Source organism: Hemiscyllium ocellatum, chromosome 26 (genome assembly GCF_020745735.1).
Source record: "Hemiscyllium ocellatum isolate sHemOce1 chromosome 26, sHemOce1.pat.X.cur, whole genome shotgun sequence".
NCBI lineage: Eukaryota > Metazoa > Chordata > Chondrichthyes > Orectolobiformes > Hemiscylliidae > Hemiscyllium > Hemiscyllium ocellatum.
The window spans coordinates 48,988,883-49,008,748 of record NC_083426.1 but is presented as its reverse complement, the minus strand read 5'-3'; the positions used below and the strand labels follow the sequence as shown (position 1 = coordinate 49,008,748).

Below are 19,866 nucleotides of genomic sequence, written 5' to 3'. Positions count from 1 at the left end.
AGTCGTGTTGGTGGCAGGTTGAGATTCGAGGGGTGTGGCTGTGTCTCCGGAAACTGTTCACCCCATTATTTGCTCATCCTGCCATTTGCCTTGTCAGTACTCAGGAGGCGAAAACCCAGCCTGTTAAATGTTTCAGATCTGTGATGTTTCATCAGCACTGGGGAAAAGTAGTGTTATAACAAGGGGTGGGTGGGGCAAGGACAAAATGAAGGACTGAGTTAGGGTGGAAGACAGGAAAGGGTCAATAAGAATGGATATGGAGCTAGAATGAAACAAAATACAACCCTAGAGGAGGTTAGCGGTGAATTGCAAGAAAAATAAATGTAAAGGTAGAAAAAGAAAACAAAATGGGGCAGATCATGGAGTGAAATAGTAGGACCCAGTGCTGGATGTAAAAGGTGTTTCATGCCTAATTGATAGATGAAACTTTCCAACCACCTGGAATGGCCAAGAGCCCCTATCTCCTGACTGCTTTTGAAAGTAACTTGGAGGAGTTTAAAAGGCAGTTTAAGATGTTTACTTTTGCTTACACTTGTCACCAGGAAAAGAATAAAAAAATTGATGATGATGGCCTTGCAGCACAGATTGAAATTGGCTGATAGGTTGTTGTGGGTGCCTGCAAAAGGATCAGGGCTGGGAACTAAATATCCAAGGATACACATCCTATCAAGACGAGAGGCACATGAGCAGAGGGAGTTAGGTTACCTTGTTAGTAAGAAATTAAACTAAATTAATGGCAAGAAGTGATAAACTGTTGGATGGAATAGGATCTGTCAGTCGTTGGGAAATTCTAAAAGTGAAAAAAAACCTTTTAAAGGAGTTATGTACAGGCTTCCTAACAGTAGTGGGACGGAAACTAAATCTGGGGATAGAAAAGACTCCTGTACTTCCTGCATCATCTGATAACTACCCATCTATTACCATAAAGTCATTGACCTACATTGTGGTCCTATCCAGCAATCTTGACGGCAACAAGGATATAGTAGTCCACTTGACTGGTACCACATCCACATTCTCCACCACCAGTGCTTAGTATTAACAGTGTATATAAGATGCACTGCAGAAATTGACCAAAGATCCTCAAATAGTGCCCCAGTTTTTAAATACTCATTTCCATAATCTTTTCCCTTCTCTATTTCTGCTACAGCTCCATAACCCTCCAAATAGCCTGCTGCTTTCTAGCCCTGGCTTCTCTAGTATCCCCTACTTCCCTTTATTCCATTGCTGCAGGCTGCGAATTCAGCAGCTGTGGTCCTGATCCAGTGAATTTCTTCCCTGAACCTCATCATCCCTCTGCCTTGAATTTCCTTTCAGAGCGTCCTGAAAACATAACTCACAAACTAATGTCCCCAGATGATGCTGATTTTTCTAGGGGGAAAAGCCTGATCAAATTTCTGAGAAATAACTGGGTATACTTTGCTATTAAGAACAGTACACCACAGGAACAGGCTATTCAATCAATCAAGACTGTGCTGATACATGATGTGTTTCTAAAAATCTTTTGTCTCTAAGTGTTCTGTATTCCTCTGTTCCCTGCCTTTTTTATTCATTTATGGAAAGTGGGCGTTGCTGGCTGGCCAGCATTTATTTCCCTGTCCCTAGTTGCCCTTGAGAAGGTGATGGGGAGCTGCCTTTTTGAACTGCTGCATTCTATCTGCTGCCAGTTGTTCGATATGTTGTTAGGGAGGCAATTCAAGTTATTAAGCCAGTGACAGTGAAGGATCGGTGATATCAGAAATCAAACTCAGGATGGTAAGTGCCTTGGAGGGGAACTTGCAGGTGGTGGTGTTCTCATGTATTTACAGTTCTTGTCCTTCTAGATGGAAGCAGTCATGGTTTTGGAAGACACTGTTTGATGATTTTTGATCAATTTCTGCAGTATATCTTGTACACACTTCTACTACTAAGCATACGAAGTGGAGGAAGTGGATGCTGCAGATGTGGTGCCAGTCAAGTGGATTGTTATATTTTTGTTGCTGTCAAGCTTCTGAGGACTGGATGTAGGTTTGCTGACTGAGCTGGAAGGTTCATTTTCAGACGTTTCGTCACCATACTAGGTAATATCCTCAGTGAGCTTCCAGATGAAACCTCTTAATCTTCTCAATTTTTCTCAAATATTCTTGAGGACTGTAGGAGCTGCACTTTCCTAGGCACTCCTGACTTGTACATTGGACAAAACTCTTGTGGGGAACTTGTTCCCATGGAGCAGCTTTGGGGAATCAGTAGCTACCGTAGTTATGTTGTTATGGGCCAGACCAAATCTCCTCAAAATATCCTATGAAGGAAGACTAGACCCTAACCTTTTCTTATTTTAAAGGCAAGTGACAGGTGTTGTATGTTGGATGCAATGATTGGTCAAAATACCAGTCTTGAAGCAAAAACCGTTTTATTCATACACCATAGTTAAAATACAACAAAAATAAAAAGAAAACGTACAGCTTAACTCAATTGGAAAACTTAACAGAATAATAGATTATTTTCGCTACTATATGGTACCAGGGTTCGGTCCTTGCACCATCTACATTAACGACTTGTACACAGGGATAGAAGGCTGTACAGTCATATTTGCAGATAACGCAAAAATAGGCGGGAAGGTAAATTGAAATGAGGAAATCAGATTCTTACAAGTGGCTTTAGATAGGTTAGGAGAATGGGCCAAAATCTGGCAGATGGAGTTTAATGTGAATAAGTATGAGGTTATGCATTTGGGTCAAAACAATGGGAAGGCAACCTATTAATGGAGAGAGACTTTGGGGTGCTCTTGTGCAGAGGGATCTAGGTGTACTCATTCATGAGTCACAGAAAACTAGCATTCAGGTACAGCAGATAATAAAGAAAGTGAATGGACTGTTGGCTCTCATTGCTGAAGGAATAGAATATAAATTTTGTTGCAACTAGACAAGGTATTGATGAATCAAAAAGTGTGACACTGGAAAAGCATAGCAGTTCAGACAGCATCCCAGGAGCACGAGAGTTGACGCTTTGGGCATAAGCTCTTTGTCAGGAATATATTAATGAGACCACGTGGACAGTTTTGGCCCCCTTATTTGTGGAAAGATGTAGTGGCATTGGAGACAGGTCAGAGTAGGTTCACTAGATTAATTCCAGAGCTGAGAGGTTTGTCGTATGAAGAGACATTGAACAGTTTAAGCCTATAGTGTCTGGAATTTAGAAGAATGAAGGGAGATCAAATTGAGGTATTCAAGATAGTAAAAGGAGTGGATAAAATAGATGTGGAGCGAATGCTTCATCTTGCGGGGTATTCTAGGATGAGAGGTAATAATCTCAGGGTAAAGGCTAGCAAATTAAAAACAGAGTTAAGGACAAACTACTTTTCCCAAAGGGTTGTGAATCTGTAGAATTCGCTACCCCAAAATGTGATGAATGCGGGAACAGTGAGTAAATTTGAGGAGGAGTTGGATTTTTTTGACTGGTAATGGGTTGAAAGGATATGGAGAGAAGGCAGGTAAGTGGGGGTAAGGAGCATATCAGCCATAATCAAATGGTCTAATTCTGTTCCTATATCTGATAAACGTATGAACTGTTCCAACATAGAAACATCCGACGAACACATCCTTGGCAAAGGCAAATTCAGTAAAATAGATTGTCTCACAGGCAATTCTCCAATTGTTACAATATGGCAAGGTTAGAGTAGTGCTGGAAAAGAACAGCAGGTCAGGCAACATCAGAGGAGCAGGAAAATTGATGTTTCGGGCAAAAGCCATTTATCAGGAATGAAGGCAGGGAGCCTCCGGGGTGGAGAGATAAATGGTGGGGGGAAGTTGGGCTGGGGAGTAGGTAGCCAAGAGTACAATAAGTGGATGGAGGTCGGGATGAAGGTGATAGGTCAGAGTGGAGGGTGGAGCAGATAGGTGGGAAAGAAGATTGGCAGGTAGGACAGGTCATAAGGATGGTGCTGAGCTGGAAGGTTATAACTGGAGTAAGGTGGGGGAGGGGGAATGAGGAAACTGGTGAAGTCCACATTGATGTCCTGGGGTTGGAAGTGTTCCGAGGAGGAAGAATGCCTCATCTTCCGCCAGGCGTCGGGTGATGAGGGAGTGGCAGTGGAGGAGGCCCAGGATCTGCATGTCCTTGGCAGAGTGGGAAGGGGAGTTGAAATGTTGGGCCATGGGGCGGTGGGGTTGATTGGTGCGGATGTTCCGGAGATGTTCCCTAAAGCGCACTGCTAGGAGGCGTCCAGTTTCCCCAATGTAGAGGAGACCGCATCGGGAGCAACAGATACAATAAATGACATTGGTGGATGTGCAAGTGGAGTTTGAATGGATGTGGAAGGCTCCTTTGGGTTGATTATGGGCTTTTGCCTGAAACATCGATTTTACTGCTCCTTGGATGCTGCCTGAACTGCTGTGCTTTTCCAGCACCATTCTAATCTAGACTCTCGTTTCCAGCATCTGTAGTCATTGTTTTTACCGGGTTGATTATTGCCCCTTGTCATGCACAAACTTTAAATCAAATGTGTCACAAGTTACACCACACAGAGACTAAGTGGCTGACAGTAATGCAGCCTCACACAAAACTAGCCATATTAGTCCCAATTATCCATTACTACTCTTTGTAAATAAGACTTTTAAATTCAACTTAAACATATCCATTCTTTCAGCCTCTGAATTATGATGTACAAAGTGAGAATCTCTAAATCGTTGGGTCTTTTTTATATTCTGTGTCATTTAATGTTGCTGGCATCCTTCATTCTAAGATGTCGGACTTTGTATTGATGGATTTGTGGTCTTTTTGCAGGTGACCATTGCTGGCACCTTGTAGTTATATGCCACTTCTATCATTTTGAGGTACTAGGAAAGGGTTGTATAAAGTTGTTTATTGCCACCAATGCCCCTTTGTCTTTGGCGCAGAGGATACACTCCTGTAAGGTACAAAAGAGATACTGTTAACAGAAAACAAGAAAGTTATTGCATGTTAGCTATAAATACACCAGAGTTAGTCATTCATAATGATTAGAACTTAGAGAGCAGATATATCAGTTTGCTTCGAAAGCTAAAGTCCACAGTACTGATTTCCACCCACAGTCTGTGTCATCACATCTTAACTGGGAAGCTTGCATTGGCAATTGTGCCCCACTATTCCACCATACGTAATGTATTAAATCACAATGAGGCCAGAAAAATGACCAATTTGCTTGATTGACTGCAACTCAGGACAAAAACAATTCACAGCAGGTTTCATCAGTATCTGTGAATTAGCTAATTATTGTAGGACACCAAATTACAGCAGAGAGGAAAAAAGGACTCTTCTACAGCTCTGCAACGCTCTGACTCTGCATCCGTTCAAAACCCCCAAACACATATACATTCAATCATGATTAAGACACACAAAAGAAAAAATGGCTTAACATGTACAGCGGGTGGGAAAACAATATGTATATAGGCTAACCAAAATTCTGAAGAGCCAACTCCAAACTACAAGGGTGATAGTGATTTTCTCAGCCCTTTAGATTTTTGTCGTGAAGGCATACTGTTGGCTGTAGGGTTATGGTTGTTCATTAACTCGTTGGTTGATCACATCGACCTGCACCTTGTTTTTGATTTTTTTCCTTTTAAACTATCATGGTTTTACTGTCTTATTCACAAAAAAAGCACACACACAATCTCTCACACTCTCACTGACACACACACACGCACGCGCGCGCGCGCACACACACACACACACACACACACACACACAGATGGATGCTTTCTTGGTGTGAGTTCTGGCCATTCTTTTTTCTCCTGTGTTGTTCATGGCACTTAATAGCATTTTAAGACTCAGCAGGTCAATAATCCAAGAGCATGTTGTTAGCCAGAATTTCCTTAATTTAAAATATTCTTGCTGCTGCTCAATCTCAAATTCTCCCTCTTACTGCTTTATAAAGAAACATTGTATTGCGCACCTCAGAACTATACAATACTCGGTTGCCAAGTTGCAAACTCTTCTGGCTTTTCTGGTAAATTGGTCCAGCTTCTGTTTCAGTTTACTATCCCAGAAAAGAAAATACAAAGGGTCTCCAATTCACGAACATCCAACTCGCAAACACTCGTACTCGTGAACCCGATTTCATTCAGCGTGTAATTTTCAAAATCCAATGTACAAATATGCCCTATACTGATAAACGGTTCCTTTATAATGTCCTGACTTTGTTCCAACTTTTGTATAAATTGATTATGACTAAACTCCAGAACGGAACCCTTACACAGCCCAGGGACTATATATAGTCTCTTAGAGTGTGACATCAGTAAATGGGTACAGCCATACAGCCAGTATAACACAAACATGAACTCCATCAGAACCATCAACTTATACAACATTTCACACGGAATTAATTTAATATACAATCTCTGTTACTACTTTGGAAAACGTTGTATAAGATTACAGAAGAAAGGAAATGATCAATTTTTTGTAGCGTATAGTCACCAAAGGAACTTCCTGATCGTAGTCAAGTTATATTACATTGTCAGACTTATTGCAGAGATTTGATCCCACATTCCAGGTTGATATTTTGGTGCTGTGTAGGGGTTGTGCAGAAATGTCAGGGAGGTTGACTTTTAAGGGAGACATTAAACAGATGCCCAGTCTGCCCTCTTGGGTTGCTGTAAATGATCTCAACTCAAAAAAAGAGCAGTGGGGTTCAGTTCAAGTGTGTGTAATTAGCTATTTGGGACATAATGAAATTTTGAGAAGTGTTGTATTATTGAATGGTAACATACAATATTTCCTGAACATGCAGGTGCATAGTTCCTTTAAAGCGGAGCTGCAGGTAGACCAAGTAATGAAGAAGGTATTTGGTGCACTTGCCTTCATAACACTGAGTATAGGAGTTGTGATTTCATGTTGCGATTGTATGGGGCATTGGTGAGGCCATTTTTCGAATATTGCATACAATTCTGGTAGTCCTTCTATAGGAAGGATATTGTTAATACCTGAGAGAATGCAGAAAAGATTTACAAGGATGTTGCCAGGGCTGGAGGTTTGAACTATAGGGAGAGGCTGAATAGGCTGGGGTTAATTTTCCTGGCACATCAAAGACCTTATGGAAGTTTATAAAATCATGAGAGGCATGGATAGGATTGATAGCCAAGGTCTTTTATCTTGGGTGGTGGAGTCCAAAATTAGAGAACATGGGTTTAATGTGAGAGGGGAAAGATATAAAAAGGGAGCTGAGGGATAACCTTTTCATGCAGAGGGTGGTGCATATCTGGAACGAGCTGCCAGAGGAAGTGGTGGAAGCAAATACAATCACAAAGTTTAAAAGCCATCTGGATGGGTACATGAATACACAGGGTTGAGAGGAATATGGGCCAAATGCTGGCAAATGGGACTGAGTCAGGTTGGGATGTCTGGTCGGCACAGATGAGTTGGACCAAAGGGTCTGTTCTGTGCTATATGATTCTATAACTGTCAGAACAGGCAGCTAGGGCCACAAGTAAATGCCAAAATGAAAGAGATAGTCTTTTGAAGAGGTAGCACTGCCTCAGCGCTATGCAATACTGCCAGCTGAGATCCAGTACTCACATGGGCATGTGCTAGTGCGCACAATGGTAGCACTTTGCTTGTCTTTCATGTCTCATTGTTACTCCAGCAATAAGCCTACAGCAAACTGAACAATGAATCCTCACCACTGTTTCCTTATTCTTCTCAGCTTTGATCCAAGCCCAGTAAGACGACACACCTTCTGGACGATCGTGGTTGGTGGAACTTTTGTGTGGACAGCTATTTATGGCATTAATCAGTCTCAGGTTCAGCGGTACCTCTCTTGTAGAAGCCAGTTTGAGGCTAAGCTGTAAGTACCAGCTCTGCAGTTGCTTTGATCTATTGAAGTGTGTGGCATAGTGCTCAAATAGTTCATTGGTAGTTAAATAAACCCACTTCATGTTGCTTACAACCTCCAGGTATTCTCTCATCTTGGCACCAGCTGCTCTTCAGTTGTCTCAATCATTATCTTGTTTGTAATGTAGTGCAAAGGAAATTCTACCTTAGAGAATAATTCATCAGACTGCTGTCATATACATCATTGGGTGTATGTTGCCCCTTCAAAAGAGCAGGTCAGGTCAGGTCACCCAGAAGCTAGAGCTAGGGGAGGTTGTCTGAAAGGTCACTGGAGCTGAGAGGAGGCAGTGAAGTATTTCCTGTTCAAGTATGTCCTCCATCTCCCTTATATTCTATTTATTGTTCTAGAATACTTGCGGGACCATTCTGTTTGTGGCGTCTGATACTCACCCTCCGAAGAGCATCCAACCTAGATGTGCATCCCTGCCTAATCTCTGCATTTGTCATGGCCAGTCCACCTAACCTGCGGCCAGTATGGGCAATTTAGTACGGCCGGTCCACCTAACCTGCACATCTTTGAACTGTGTGAGGAAACCAGAGTAGGTATAAAACCAATACAGACATGGGGAGAATTGCTAACTCCACACGGACAGTTATCCAAGGATTGAATAAAACCCAGGTCCCTGGTGCTATAACCACTGAATCACAGTGCCATCTATATTTCATCAATTTTATGGTATCAGTGGAGGGGCGGGTGTTACTAGCGGTCATGGATACCCACTCTGAAGTGATCTGAGATGGTGGTCATGAAGTTGATATCAGCAGAGGCAACAATAGACCGACTGGATGAAATATTTGCTAGGGTCAGGAACCACAAGTAAGTCATGAGTGATAATGCTCCACAGTTTGTGGTGCAAGAGTTTGAAGAGTACCTGAAAAATCAGTTAGACATATGAGATTGGCTCTGTATCAATCTGTGACAAATGGACAGGTGGAGAGATTTTTATAAATCTTGAAGCAAGCCTAAAGGCTTCACAAAGGGAGGGTTCACTAGAACAGTGACTCAGCAGGTTCCTTAGCATGTACAGCAACATATCACATGTGACAACCCAGTGTTTGGCGGCATCCTTCATACCCAACTGCCAGCTGAGAACCATGTTTACTTATTGCGGCCGGAAGAGACCAGACAGGTGGTAGAGCGAAATCAGGAAGGATAGATTGTCAGAAAGATGGGAATTTCATAGTTGAGGGTATTCCTGCTCAGAATAATACATCTAGGGAGAAATGGTTCTCATCGGTAGTGGTGGCTCAGTAGGGCTGTTCTCATTTACAGTGCAGTCAAGGGATGAATTGATCTAGCGGAGAAATGTCAACCACCTGGTTGCTGCACCTCCCCAACAGAGGGAGTGGAGGGTTGGGGGAGAGCAAACCTCAAAATACAAAGCCGGTCCAGATGAGACCAGTGGTGTCTACTGAGACATGTGTCTCCAAGCCAGGGTTGGCCAAATACATGGAGAAGACAACAGCACATCACAGGGCAGCAACAGTCAGTCAGAGAGGGAGCTTCTGGAAGCCTGAGAGATGATAGAACGTAGAACATTAGGCACAGTACAGGCCCTTCAACCCTCGATGTTGCACTGACCTGTGAAACCAATCTGAAGCCCATCTAATCTACACTATTCCATTGTGTTTATCCAGTGAGCATTTAAATGCCCTGAACATTGGCAAGTCTACTACTGTTGCAAACTGGAAGTTCTATGCCCCTACTACACTCTGAGTAAAGAAACTACCTCTGAGATCTGTCCTATATCTATCACCCCTTAATTTAAAGCTATGTCCCCTCATGCTAGCCTTCACTATCCAAGGGACACTATCCACTGTCCACCCTATCTAATCCTCTGATCATCTTTAATGTCTCCATTAAATCTCCTCTCAACCTTCTTCTCTGTAATGAAAACAGTCTTAAGTCTCTCAGCCTTTCCTCATAAGTCCTTTCCTCCATATCAGGCAACATCCTGGTAAATCTTCTTTGCACCCTTTCCAATGTTACCACATCCTTCCTATAATGCGGCAACCAGAACTGTATGCAATACTCCAAGTGCAGCCGCAGCAGAGGTTTGTGCAGCTGCAACATGACCCGAAACTCACTCCCTCTACCACTGAAAGCTGACACACTGTATGTCTTCTTAACAACCCTATCGATCTGGGTGGCAACTTTCAGGGATCTATGTAAATGGACACTGAGATCTATCTTCTCATCCACACTACCAAGAATCTTTCCATTTGCCCAGTACTCTTTTTATTCCTGTTACTCCTTCCATACTGAATCACCTCACACTTTATCACATTGAACTCCATTGCCACCTCTCAGCCCAGCTCTGCAGCTTATCTATGTACCTCTGTAACCTGCAATATCCTTTGGCATTGTCAACAACTCCTCTGACCTTAATGTCACCTACACATTTACTAACCCATCCTTCTACGGCTGTATCCAGGTCATTTATAGAAATGACAAACAGCAGTAGCCGTGAAACAGATCCTTATGGTACACTACTAGTAACTGAACTCCAGGATGAGCATTTCCCATCAACCACCACTCTGTCTGCTTTCAGCTCGCCAATTTCTGATCCAAACTGCTAACTCACCCTCAATCCCATGCCACTGTATTTTCTGCAATAGACTACCGTGGATAACCTTAACAAACACTTTACTGAAATCCATATACACCACATCAACCACTTTACCTTCATCCACCTGCTTGGTCACCTTCTCAAAGAACTCAATAAGGCTTGTGAGGCATGACCTATCCTTCACAAAACCGTGTTGACTGTCCCTAATCAAACAGTTCATTTCTAGATGATTATATATCCTATCTCTTATAATCCAACCAAAGTAAGGCTCACTGGTCTAGGATTGTCTGTACTCCCCTTTTTGAACAAGGGGACCACTTTTGCTATCCTCCAGTCTTCTGGCACTATTCCCATAGACTATGACGACATAAAGATCAAAGGCAAAGGCTCTGCAGTCTCCTCCCTAGCTTCCCACAGAATCCTAGGATAAGTCGCATTCGGCCCAGGTGACTTATCTATTTTCACATTTTCCAGAATTGCTAACACCTCCTCCTTATGAGCCTCAATCCCCTCTAGTCTAATAGCCTGTATCTCAGTATTCTCCTCAACAACATTGTCATTTTCCAGTGTGATTACTGATGAAAACTATTCACTTAGCACCTCTCCTATCTCCTTTCATCAACGCACAACTTCCCACTACTGTCCTTGTCTGGCCCCAATCTTATTCTAGTTATTCTTTTATTTCTGACATACCTACAGAAAGCTTTAGGGTTTTCCTTGATCCTACCTGGCAAAGACATCTCATTTCCCCTCCTAGCTCTTCTTACCTCTCTATTTAGGTCCTTCCTGGCTAACTTGTAACTCTCAAGTGCCCTAATTGAACCTTCTCATCTGGTCTTTAACATAAGCCGCCTTCTTCCTCTTGACAAGAGATTCAACGTTCGTAAACCACAGCTCCCTAGCTCGAACAGGTACATACATGTCAAGGACAGGCAGCAGCTGTACCTTGAATAAGCTCCATTTCAATTGTGCCCATCCCCTGCAGTTTCCTTCCCCAGCCAATGCTCTCTAAATCTTGCCTAATTGCATCATAATTGCCTTTCCCCAGAAATATCTTTTGCCCTGCAGTATATGCCTATCTCTTTCCATCACTAAAGTTAACATAACCGAATTGTGATCACTATCATCAAAGTGCTCACCTACCTCCAAATCTAACACCTGGCCCAGTTCATTACCCAGTACCAAATCCAATCTGGCCTTGCCTCTTGTTGCCTGTCTACATACTGTGTCGGGAAACCCTCATGCACACATTGGACAAAAACTGACCAATCTAAAGTACTCAAACTTTTCCAGTCAATATGTGGAAAGTTAAAGTGCCCCATAACAACTACCCTGTTACTTTCGCTCCGATCCAGAACCATCTTTGCAATCCTTTCCTCTACATTTCTGGAACTTTTTGGAGGCCTACAAAAAACTCTCAACAGGGTGTCCTTTCCTTTCCTGACTCTAACCTCAGCCCATACTAGCTCAGTCAACGAGTCCTTTTTGCTACTGTAATACTGTCCTTGATTAACAATGCCACACCTCCCCCTCTTCCACCACCTTCCTCGTTCTTACTAAAACATCTAAACCACGGAACTTGCAAGAACCATTCCTGTCCCTGCTCTGTCCATATCTCCGAAATGGCTACAACATTGAAGTCCAAGGTACTAACCCATGCTGCAAGTTCATCCACGTTATTCTGGAGGTGCACTTCAAACTAGCTTCCAACCAGCTGGCACACTCTTGTTACTCTGAAACCTTATTTATGACCTCATTACTCTCAACCTCCTGTACACTGGAGCTACAATTCAGGTTCCCATCCCCCTGCTGTATTAGTTTCAACCTTCCTGACCAGCATTAGCAAATCTCCCCCAGGATATTGGTACCCCTCTGGTTCAGGTGTAGACCATCCTTTTGTAGTGGTCCCACCTACCCCAGAAAGAGCCCCAGTTATCCAGGTATCTGAAACCCTCCCTCCTGCACCATCCCTGCAGCCACATGTTGAACTCTTCTCTCTCCCTGTTCCTTGCCTCACTACCATGTGGCATGGGTTACAGATCAGAGATAACACCTCTGTTCTAGCTCTAAGCTTCCACCCTATATTAGAAAAGGTTTCTGAGAAGTTTTCTAGGGATCACCATCCCACTGAGAAACTGATTAAGTCAATGTAGACTACGGAATGATTATTTTTATTTTCCTTTTTTTGTAAATATTCCTGACAACATACGTATGTTAGCTGCAATGCTTGCACAATAGTTATATCTGTTGGATCTATGTATTGTTAAAGGCAGTATTGAAATAAAGGGGGTTGGGATATTGTGAATGTAATTGAGTGTGTGTTGCTCCTTTAAGAGAGTGGGTCAGGTGAACTTGTGTAGAAGCTAGGAGCAGCTATCTGAGAACTGACTGTGGAGCTGAGAGGAAGTACAATAAAGTATTCCCTGTGTGACAAGGCTGTTATTATAAAAATGTTATTTTGTCCTGGATTTTCTTTTGAAGAGTGATCATAAAGGCAGAGCTGCTGACGTGGCTATGGGAGACCACCTAAGTCAGCAATCAGAGAAGGCCCTTAGGTTTTCTTTAGAACAGTTGTAACAATGGAAAGGCAGTAGCCAGTTCTCACAGATCAAGCTTTCTGGTTTTTTTTAGCTGTAGCAGTCAGAAGCTGGGTCCCAGTGGAGTAGGAAGCCTCAGTAATGGATTCTTAACTGCTGCTTTCTCTGAAATCTCTCTTGATGTTGTTTTCTCCCGGATTGGAAAACAGCATGTAAGAATTAGTGTCTGAATTTACTTTTTTGCCAAGTTGTCTGTTTATAGGATGTTACTATATTGGAACAGTTACGTAGTAATAAGTACTGTATCTAATATTCAGATAAGTTTTCCAAAATTTAAGTTATTCTAAATTCTTCTTTCTTTTGTTTGTATTTTAACTAAAATATTAAAATAAATTGTGTTTTGCTTAGCATCGAGTTGTTTGAGCAATTGCATCACATCTGGAACATGCACTTCACACCGACCTTTAAAAGAAGTTATGGTCCACGCTACCTTCTTAAAATATTTTGAGTGGGTCTGGTCTGGTCCATAACAGCCTGTTAACATTTACACTATGTTTACTTTGTGTTCTCTTTCTGGATCCAGTGAACCACAAACATAATAACCACCACAAGAATTATATATTCAGAAATACATTGTAATAGCCCAAGAAACAGATATATTGGTCATGATGTACTAATATGATAGATCTAAGTCTGACACATCTGATATGGATTTTCTACCATTACAAGTGTACAGAGCTTTTCATTATTGCAATTACCGCAGTGTCTGTGTCTTTTATTCTTCCTCTGTTATTTAAAAAAAACCTTTGAAATTGTATTGTGCTATCTGGAGGACTGAAAAGCTGGTTGCATAAGCTTGATTCTCAGTCTTAGATTGGATTGTGGACTGCTTACTAATGGTCCAGGACTGAGAGTCCCTTTTATTTTCTCCACAGAGCTATATTGACTTGTTTTATTTTTATGAATGTCTCCCAGCAATTGTAAGTGTTCACTTCCAGCCCCTTGAAGCTGCCATTCTCAGATTTTCTTTATTTCAGATCTCTCTACTTCAATTTGGTTGGTCTGTGGATAATAGCCATCTGTGCAGTGTTTACTGGGCTCACTATGTACGCTGTTTATCACCAATGTGATCCCCTAACTCAGAAGAAAATCAGAGCCTCAGACCAGGTAAGCTGACAGCTCAGGAGAATGTGCGGCACATCAGGTTCATGCCAGATCTCTGTTGAGCAATTCAGTTAGTTGTATTCCCCAGCTCCATGAACAAATATCCTAAAAGTTACCTCTGTCAAATGACTAATCAATCTTTTGTAAAATCATTGGTCATCATACCTTCCTCTGAAACATTGAATTCTGGTAGTTATCACTTGGTACAGTAAATAATTTACCCCAATATTTTTGCCTTAAATGAGTGTCCTCAGGTTTTGCTGTCATCAACTGATAGCTTTGTCCAGCTTATTAAACATCCATACTCCTTTAACTCCAACCATACTCCAATTCCACTTTCTCCAATTTAACTCTGTAGCTAAACTCCCCCATCTCTGGTGAATTCTCGTAAGTCTCCTCTGTATTGTTCAAAGTGTGGAGACCAAAACTGGACATAATTGTAGTCTGAACAGAGATATATTAAAGATCAACATAATCATTCCTCCTTTTTAATTAAATGCCTCTGTATGAAGCTCAAGATCCCACTTGCTTTAGTTAATACAGTTTTAGCATATCATGCCAGCACTCAAAATTATTGCACATCAACTTTCCAGATCCTTCTATCCATGTCTTCTCTTTAAAATTACACCAGCAAGTAAGTGTACGTTTACTCTCTCCATATATTCTGACAAAGTGCATCACCTCACATTTCAGAGTATTAAATTTCTTCTGGCCCAGTGTGCCTTTTCTGCAAATCATGTTGCAATCAATTGATATCATTCATATTGTTTGCCATTGTTCCAAGTTTGCTATCTTCAGCACTTGGTGAAGTTTTGCTCAAATATAAAGTTGAATAGCGAATCTGGAACTGACTGTTGGAGAACACCATTGTCCACCACCATTGAGTCTGAGAAATTATCATTAATGATTAAAAAAAAAAGAATTATGGATGCTGGAAATCAGAAACAAAACCTGAAATTGCTGGAAAAACTCAGCATGCCTGGCAGCACGTGTGGAGAGAAAGCAGAGTTAATGTTGTGGGTTCATTCTGAAGTAACGTTAACTCTGCTTTCTCTCCACACATTCTGCCAGATCAGCAATTTCTGAGTTTGTGAACCATTTGTGACTGGTTGTTTTCTATCTTTAAACCATTTGTTTTATTCAATTGAAATTGATATTGACCACTATTGTATGAGGTTAAGTTATGTAACTTATGGTACTCTATCAATTGCTTTTTATACATCTATATGAGGAAGATCCACTGCATTTTCTTCATTCACATTCTCTGTTACTTCATACAAAAGCTTCAACCAGGTTCGTCAAAACAAATGTTTCAAAGTGCCTGTTACTTTTTTCAGTGTTTATTGATTCTAATATCTCACTGACCTGTGATGATAAGCTGGCCAGTCTGTGGTTATCAGGAATGTACATAAAAACTTTAACATGATTGGCACATTTATGACTTTCCATCTTTGACACCTCCTTTGTCTCAAAACAAATTCTGTGAATACGGCAAGTTGTTTTGCTATCTGCAGCCATGCTTCCCTAGTAACCTGAAATTCTTGCCATGTGGGCTGTGTGATTTATTCACTCTCAGTCTTTGAAGTTTTGACAACCTTTCCTATAAATACCATTTTAAATTTCTAGTCTTTACCACTACAATGGCAGCATCAGGAGGTGGAGAAGTCAATGTTTTTGGTGAAATAAATTACACCCAAAATGTCGACTTCTCCACTACCTAACACTGCCTGGCTTGTGTGTTCGAGCAGCCTCCTATGTCTGTTTTGGATTCCAGCGTCTGCAGTTGTTTTTGTCTCTTTTCCCACTACCATGTCTGTTTACTAATGTTTTGTCAGCATCTTCTTTCTAAGCATTTATATAATGTACTAATTCACTAATTATCCTAGTTCCATCCTGTGGCTGTACGTACTCTTTGTCGCTAATAATCTGTTGCATATCATTGAGGTAATGCTCTGGAAATCAAGCCCCCCATCACAAAGATCAGAACCAAAGTTAAAGAATCTTAAAAGTTCATAGCTTCACTAATTTACCTGTTTCCAGACCCAGATTGACGTTGAGATTCTAAACTACAAATAAATAATTATGAACTGTATGATGTGTTTTACAGAGGTACACTATGACTTAATGAAGTCTCAGCCATGTAAAATACACATTTATTGATGCCCACAGATTCACATCCTTCCAGCAGAATTTCACATGGTACTCGCAGTATCTCCTTGCAATATCTGAGTGGTACCAAAATGTGATGAACATTTGTCATCTGCAGGTCTGTGAGGCTTTTCTCCACTTTGTCATGAGAACTCCACTTTGAATACAATAATATTCTGGAACTCCTTCAGCCTCAGCTTCACTGTGAGTTGGCTGTCCCAGCTTACTCAGCCCTAGATCTACTTTCTCAGCTTCAATTAATGAAAATGTGCCAAACAGATCATCTGAATTACCCTCATTCTTATAAAGATTTTCTTATATCCAACCATCTGCTTAGGGTATATCTGAGCTCTGGTTATGCACTGTGTTTAGCCATTGATTAGATTAGATTAGATTACTTACAGTGTGGAAACAGGCCCTTCGGCCCAACAAGTCCACACCGACCCGCCGAAGCGCAACCCACCCATACCCCTACATTTACCCCTTACCTAACACTACGGGCAATTTAGCATGGCCAATTCACCTGACCCGCACATCTTTGGACTGTGGGAGGAAACCGGAGCACCCGGAGGAAACCCACGCAGACACGGGGAGAACGTGCAAACTCCACACAGTCAGTCGCCTGAGGCGGGAATTGAACTCGGGTCTCAGGCGCTGTGAGGCAGCAGTGCTAACCAGGAAAGCTATTGTTCTGTGTTTTTCGCAAATGTTTCAAATGTTCTATCTTGTAGCTTCAACTGGACATTTTATGATAATAGAGTAAATAAAGACAGCTCAATACCATCCATCAGCCAGTGGTCTGGCAGAAAGAGTAATTCAAATTTTGAAGCAGGCTTAAGGAAACAGCCTAGAGCTTCATTAGATACCAAACTGTCCGAGTTCCTATTTGATTATAGGACCACCCTTCATTAAATATGGGGATAGCTCCAGCAGAAGTGCAGATGAGAAGAAGATTCCACACCAGATTAAATCTGATCCCCTGGGATCTGATTGCGAGGGTGAAACGGAAATATGAACACCAATGCCAAACACCAGACTCTGGAAAGTGAGAGAGAGAGAGTTTATTTCAGGGGACGAAGTTTGGTATGGGAATGGTCCAGCATGAGTAAGCGGCATGGTCTGTGTGAGGCTAGGTCCAGTGACATATAAGTTCGGGAAGGTGCAATGGTCCTAGCAAGGATGTGGACCATATAAAAGCTGCAAACTTACAAATGGTGTTGAATGAAAGCGTGCCTGGCTACTTGACATGTCTTCCAACTATTCTGGAGCCCATGGATTCTCTATCTCTGTCAAGTGTTGAAGATATCTCAGAATCTGAGATGACAAAGCAGATGTCATCGCCACAACATCTTTGCCACCTGAAGAAGAGAACAAATTTCTTCTGAGACGTTCTGGGTGTAAGAGACATGCTACTGTGCGTTACACACTGCCAGTGTCAGAGGCAGATTTGGAAGAACCTAACTGGGGCTAAAGCTCCCCAGGAGAAGCTACAAAAAACCAAGAACCGACCTATCTCCTCGGACACAGAGGGGGTGGGATGTCCTGATTATAATAACATCAGCTATTGAATATGAGTCCCCTGATTGGGGATGTTAATCTGGTCCAGTCGGGAATCCCTAGCGATAGATATAAACAGCAATATCAGAGGATATGTTCACACTAAGAGCTGGCCATGAGTGAGCTGGATCAGTGTCAATGACTCTCTATGTGTGAATAAAGGGTGACATGGTAACAGGATACCGGTTTCTGTGGAGTTATTTCAAGTTGGACAGTATTTGGGATCTTGCTTGAGCAAACTGTATAGGATTTTGCTTCAATAGTGGATAGTATTCTTTCGTAATTCCCCATATAATAAGGGGTAGAAAAGGCTCCATGTAAGTGGATCCTCATGTGCTAAATCAGGTTTATTATACTCTTGTGTTTTAGTTGCTCCCATACCTGGTGATGGATATTCTGAGGGATTATCCTGGTGTTCCAGGACTCTTTGTGGCAGCCGCATACAGTGGAACTTTGAGGTACTGAATATCTGATTCCATCCAATAATTCTCAATGTTAACATTCTAGCCCCTTTCATTTGATATCTCTCTAATGCTGTTTCCTTCTGTATGGAAGCCCTGATTCTCTTTCATTCATCTTTTTCCAGTACGGTTTCCTCTAGCATCAATGCATTGGCTGCTGTCACAGTGGAGGACATCATCAAACCTTTCACCAGTTTATCGGAACAGAAACTTGCTTGGGTCACAAAGGGACTCAGTAAGTTGGATTTCGCGGCTACAAATGTTCAGATACATGTAGAAACCACTTCCAAGTTGGAATTTCAGCAGAACTGGTATTAGTTGATTGAGTTCTTAGGTGGGAAATGAAGACTAATCTGTGTTAGCATTTATACATCAAATTCATTCTTCACTAGGATCTTAAAACTGTGAAACTGTTTTTGTCTCTGGCTTTACTGCAGTATGTAAGCTGTAAACCCTGAAAATCAATGTAATCATGAAATTGTTCCTGCCTGATGTAACTCATCAGTGCTCGATGTTTTTGGTGGCCTTCTGCAGAACCTACTTTCAGATTTTCAGAACCTGTTTTGAGCTACCAACTACCCTTACCTGCAAGTGATATGAGCCCTTTTCCATTGGGAAACTCAACATTGTGTCAAGGAGTCCTATCATTTTTATTCACAATGGACCATTAGTGTACAACAGTCCTGGTGAAAGGCTCTGGTGGCTCAGTGGTAATGTACATATCTCTGAGCCAGAAGACCTGTGTTCAAGTCCACCTGCTTCAGAGATATGAAATAAAATCTTTAAACAGGTTGATTACAAAATGATTAGTGATGATAAAATGATAGGGTTTGAACGTGAAAAGAATGAATGAGCTATTAGAGTTTAGGTTAGGGCAAATTTAATGAAATGAGGCAGAGACTGTCCACAGTAATTTGGGAAAATCTGCTAATGAGTAACACAACAGAAGGGTTGTGCTTAAAGAAACATTTAACTCAAAGACAGTTTATGCCCCTGAGAGGGAAAAGCTGGACCTCACAGAAAACAACAGCCACAGGTAACAAAAGAGATAAGGGACAGCTTATAAAAGTTTACAAAAACAAACAAAAAAAGCACTGATCCTTTTGAATGGGAAATATTACAAAGATCTGCAAAGGCAGAGCAGCTTTTACGAGTAATAAGAGGTATCATGACAGGAGTTTACAAGGGATATCAAAATCAAGAAGAAGAAATTTTATAGTTACATAAAGGTACAGAGCATAGTCAGGAGCAAGGTTAGCTCAAGAAAGACTGAAAGTGGGAATCTTGTCAATGACTATGGGGAAGTGGCAGACATGTTGAATAATAACTTTGCCTCAGTGTTTACAGTAGAAAAGAGGAGTAACTTGCTGGAAGTTCCAAAGAAATTAATAGTGGATTTGCGAACAGGGACTGAATAATATTAATAGAAGTAAACATCAGTAATAAGGATTCCAGTAGACACCCTAACTATAATCTTTCAGAACTCCCTGCACACAGGAATTGTCCCTCTGGAGCAGAAAAGTAGACATATTACTCTTTATTTAAGAAGGACAAAAGAAGAAAACCAGGGAATTATAGCTCAATTAGCCT

The 19,866-nt window shown here is 41.5% G+C and overlaps 1 protein-coding gene across 1 annotated transcript in view; it reads left to right on the top strand.

Moving 5' to 3' along the window:
• LOC132828237 (sodium-coupled monocarboxylate transporter 1-like) overlaps positions 1-19,866 on the top strand; it is an 88,811-nt gene that overhangs the window by 25,295 nt on the left and 43,650 nt on the right. The window contains exons 6-9 of the mRNA XM_060845199.1: positions 7,652-7,792; positions 13,984-14,113; positions 18,185-18,273; positions 18,402-18,511. Of these exons, the coding sequence (XP_060701182.1) occupies positions 7,652-7,792; positions 13,984-14,113; positions 18,185-18,273; positions 18,402-18,511 (470 nt within the window). The remainder of the gene's footprint in view (positions 1-7,651; positions 7,793-13,983; positions 14,114-18,184; positions 18,274-18,401; positions 18,512-19,866) is intronic.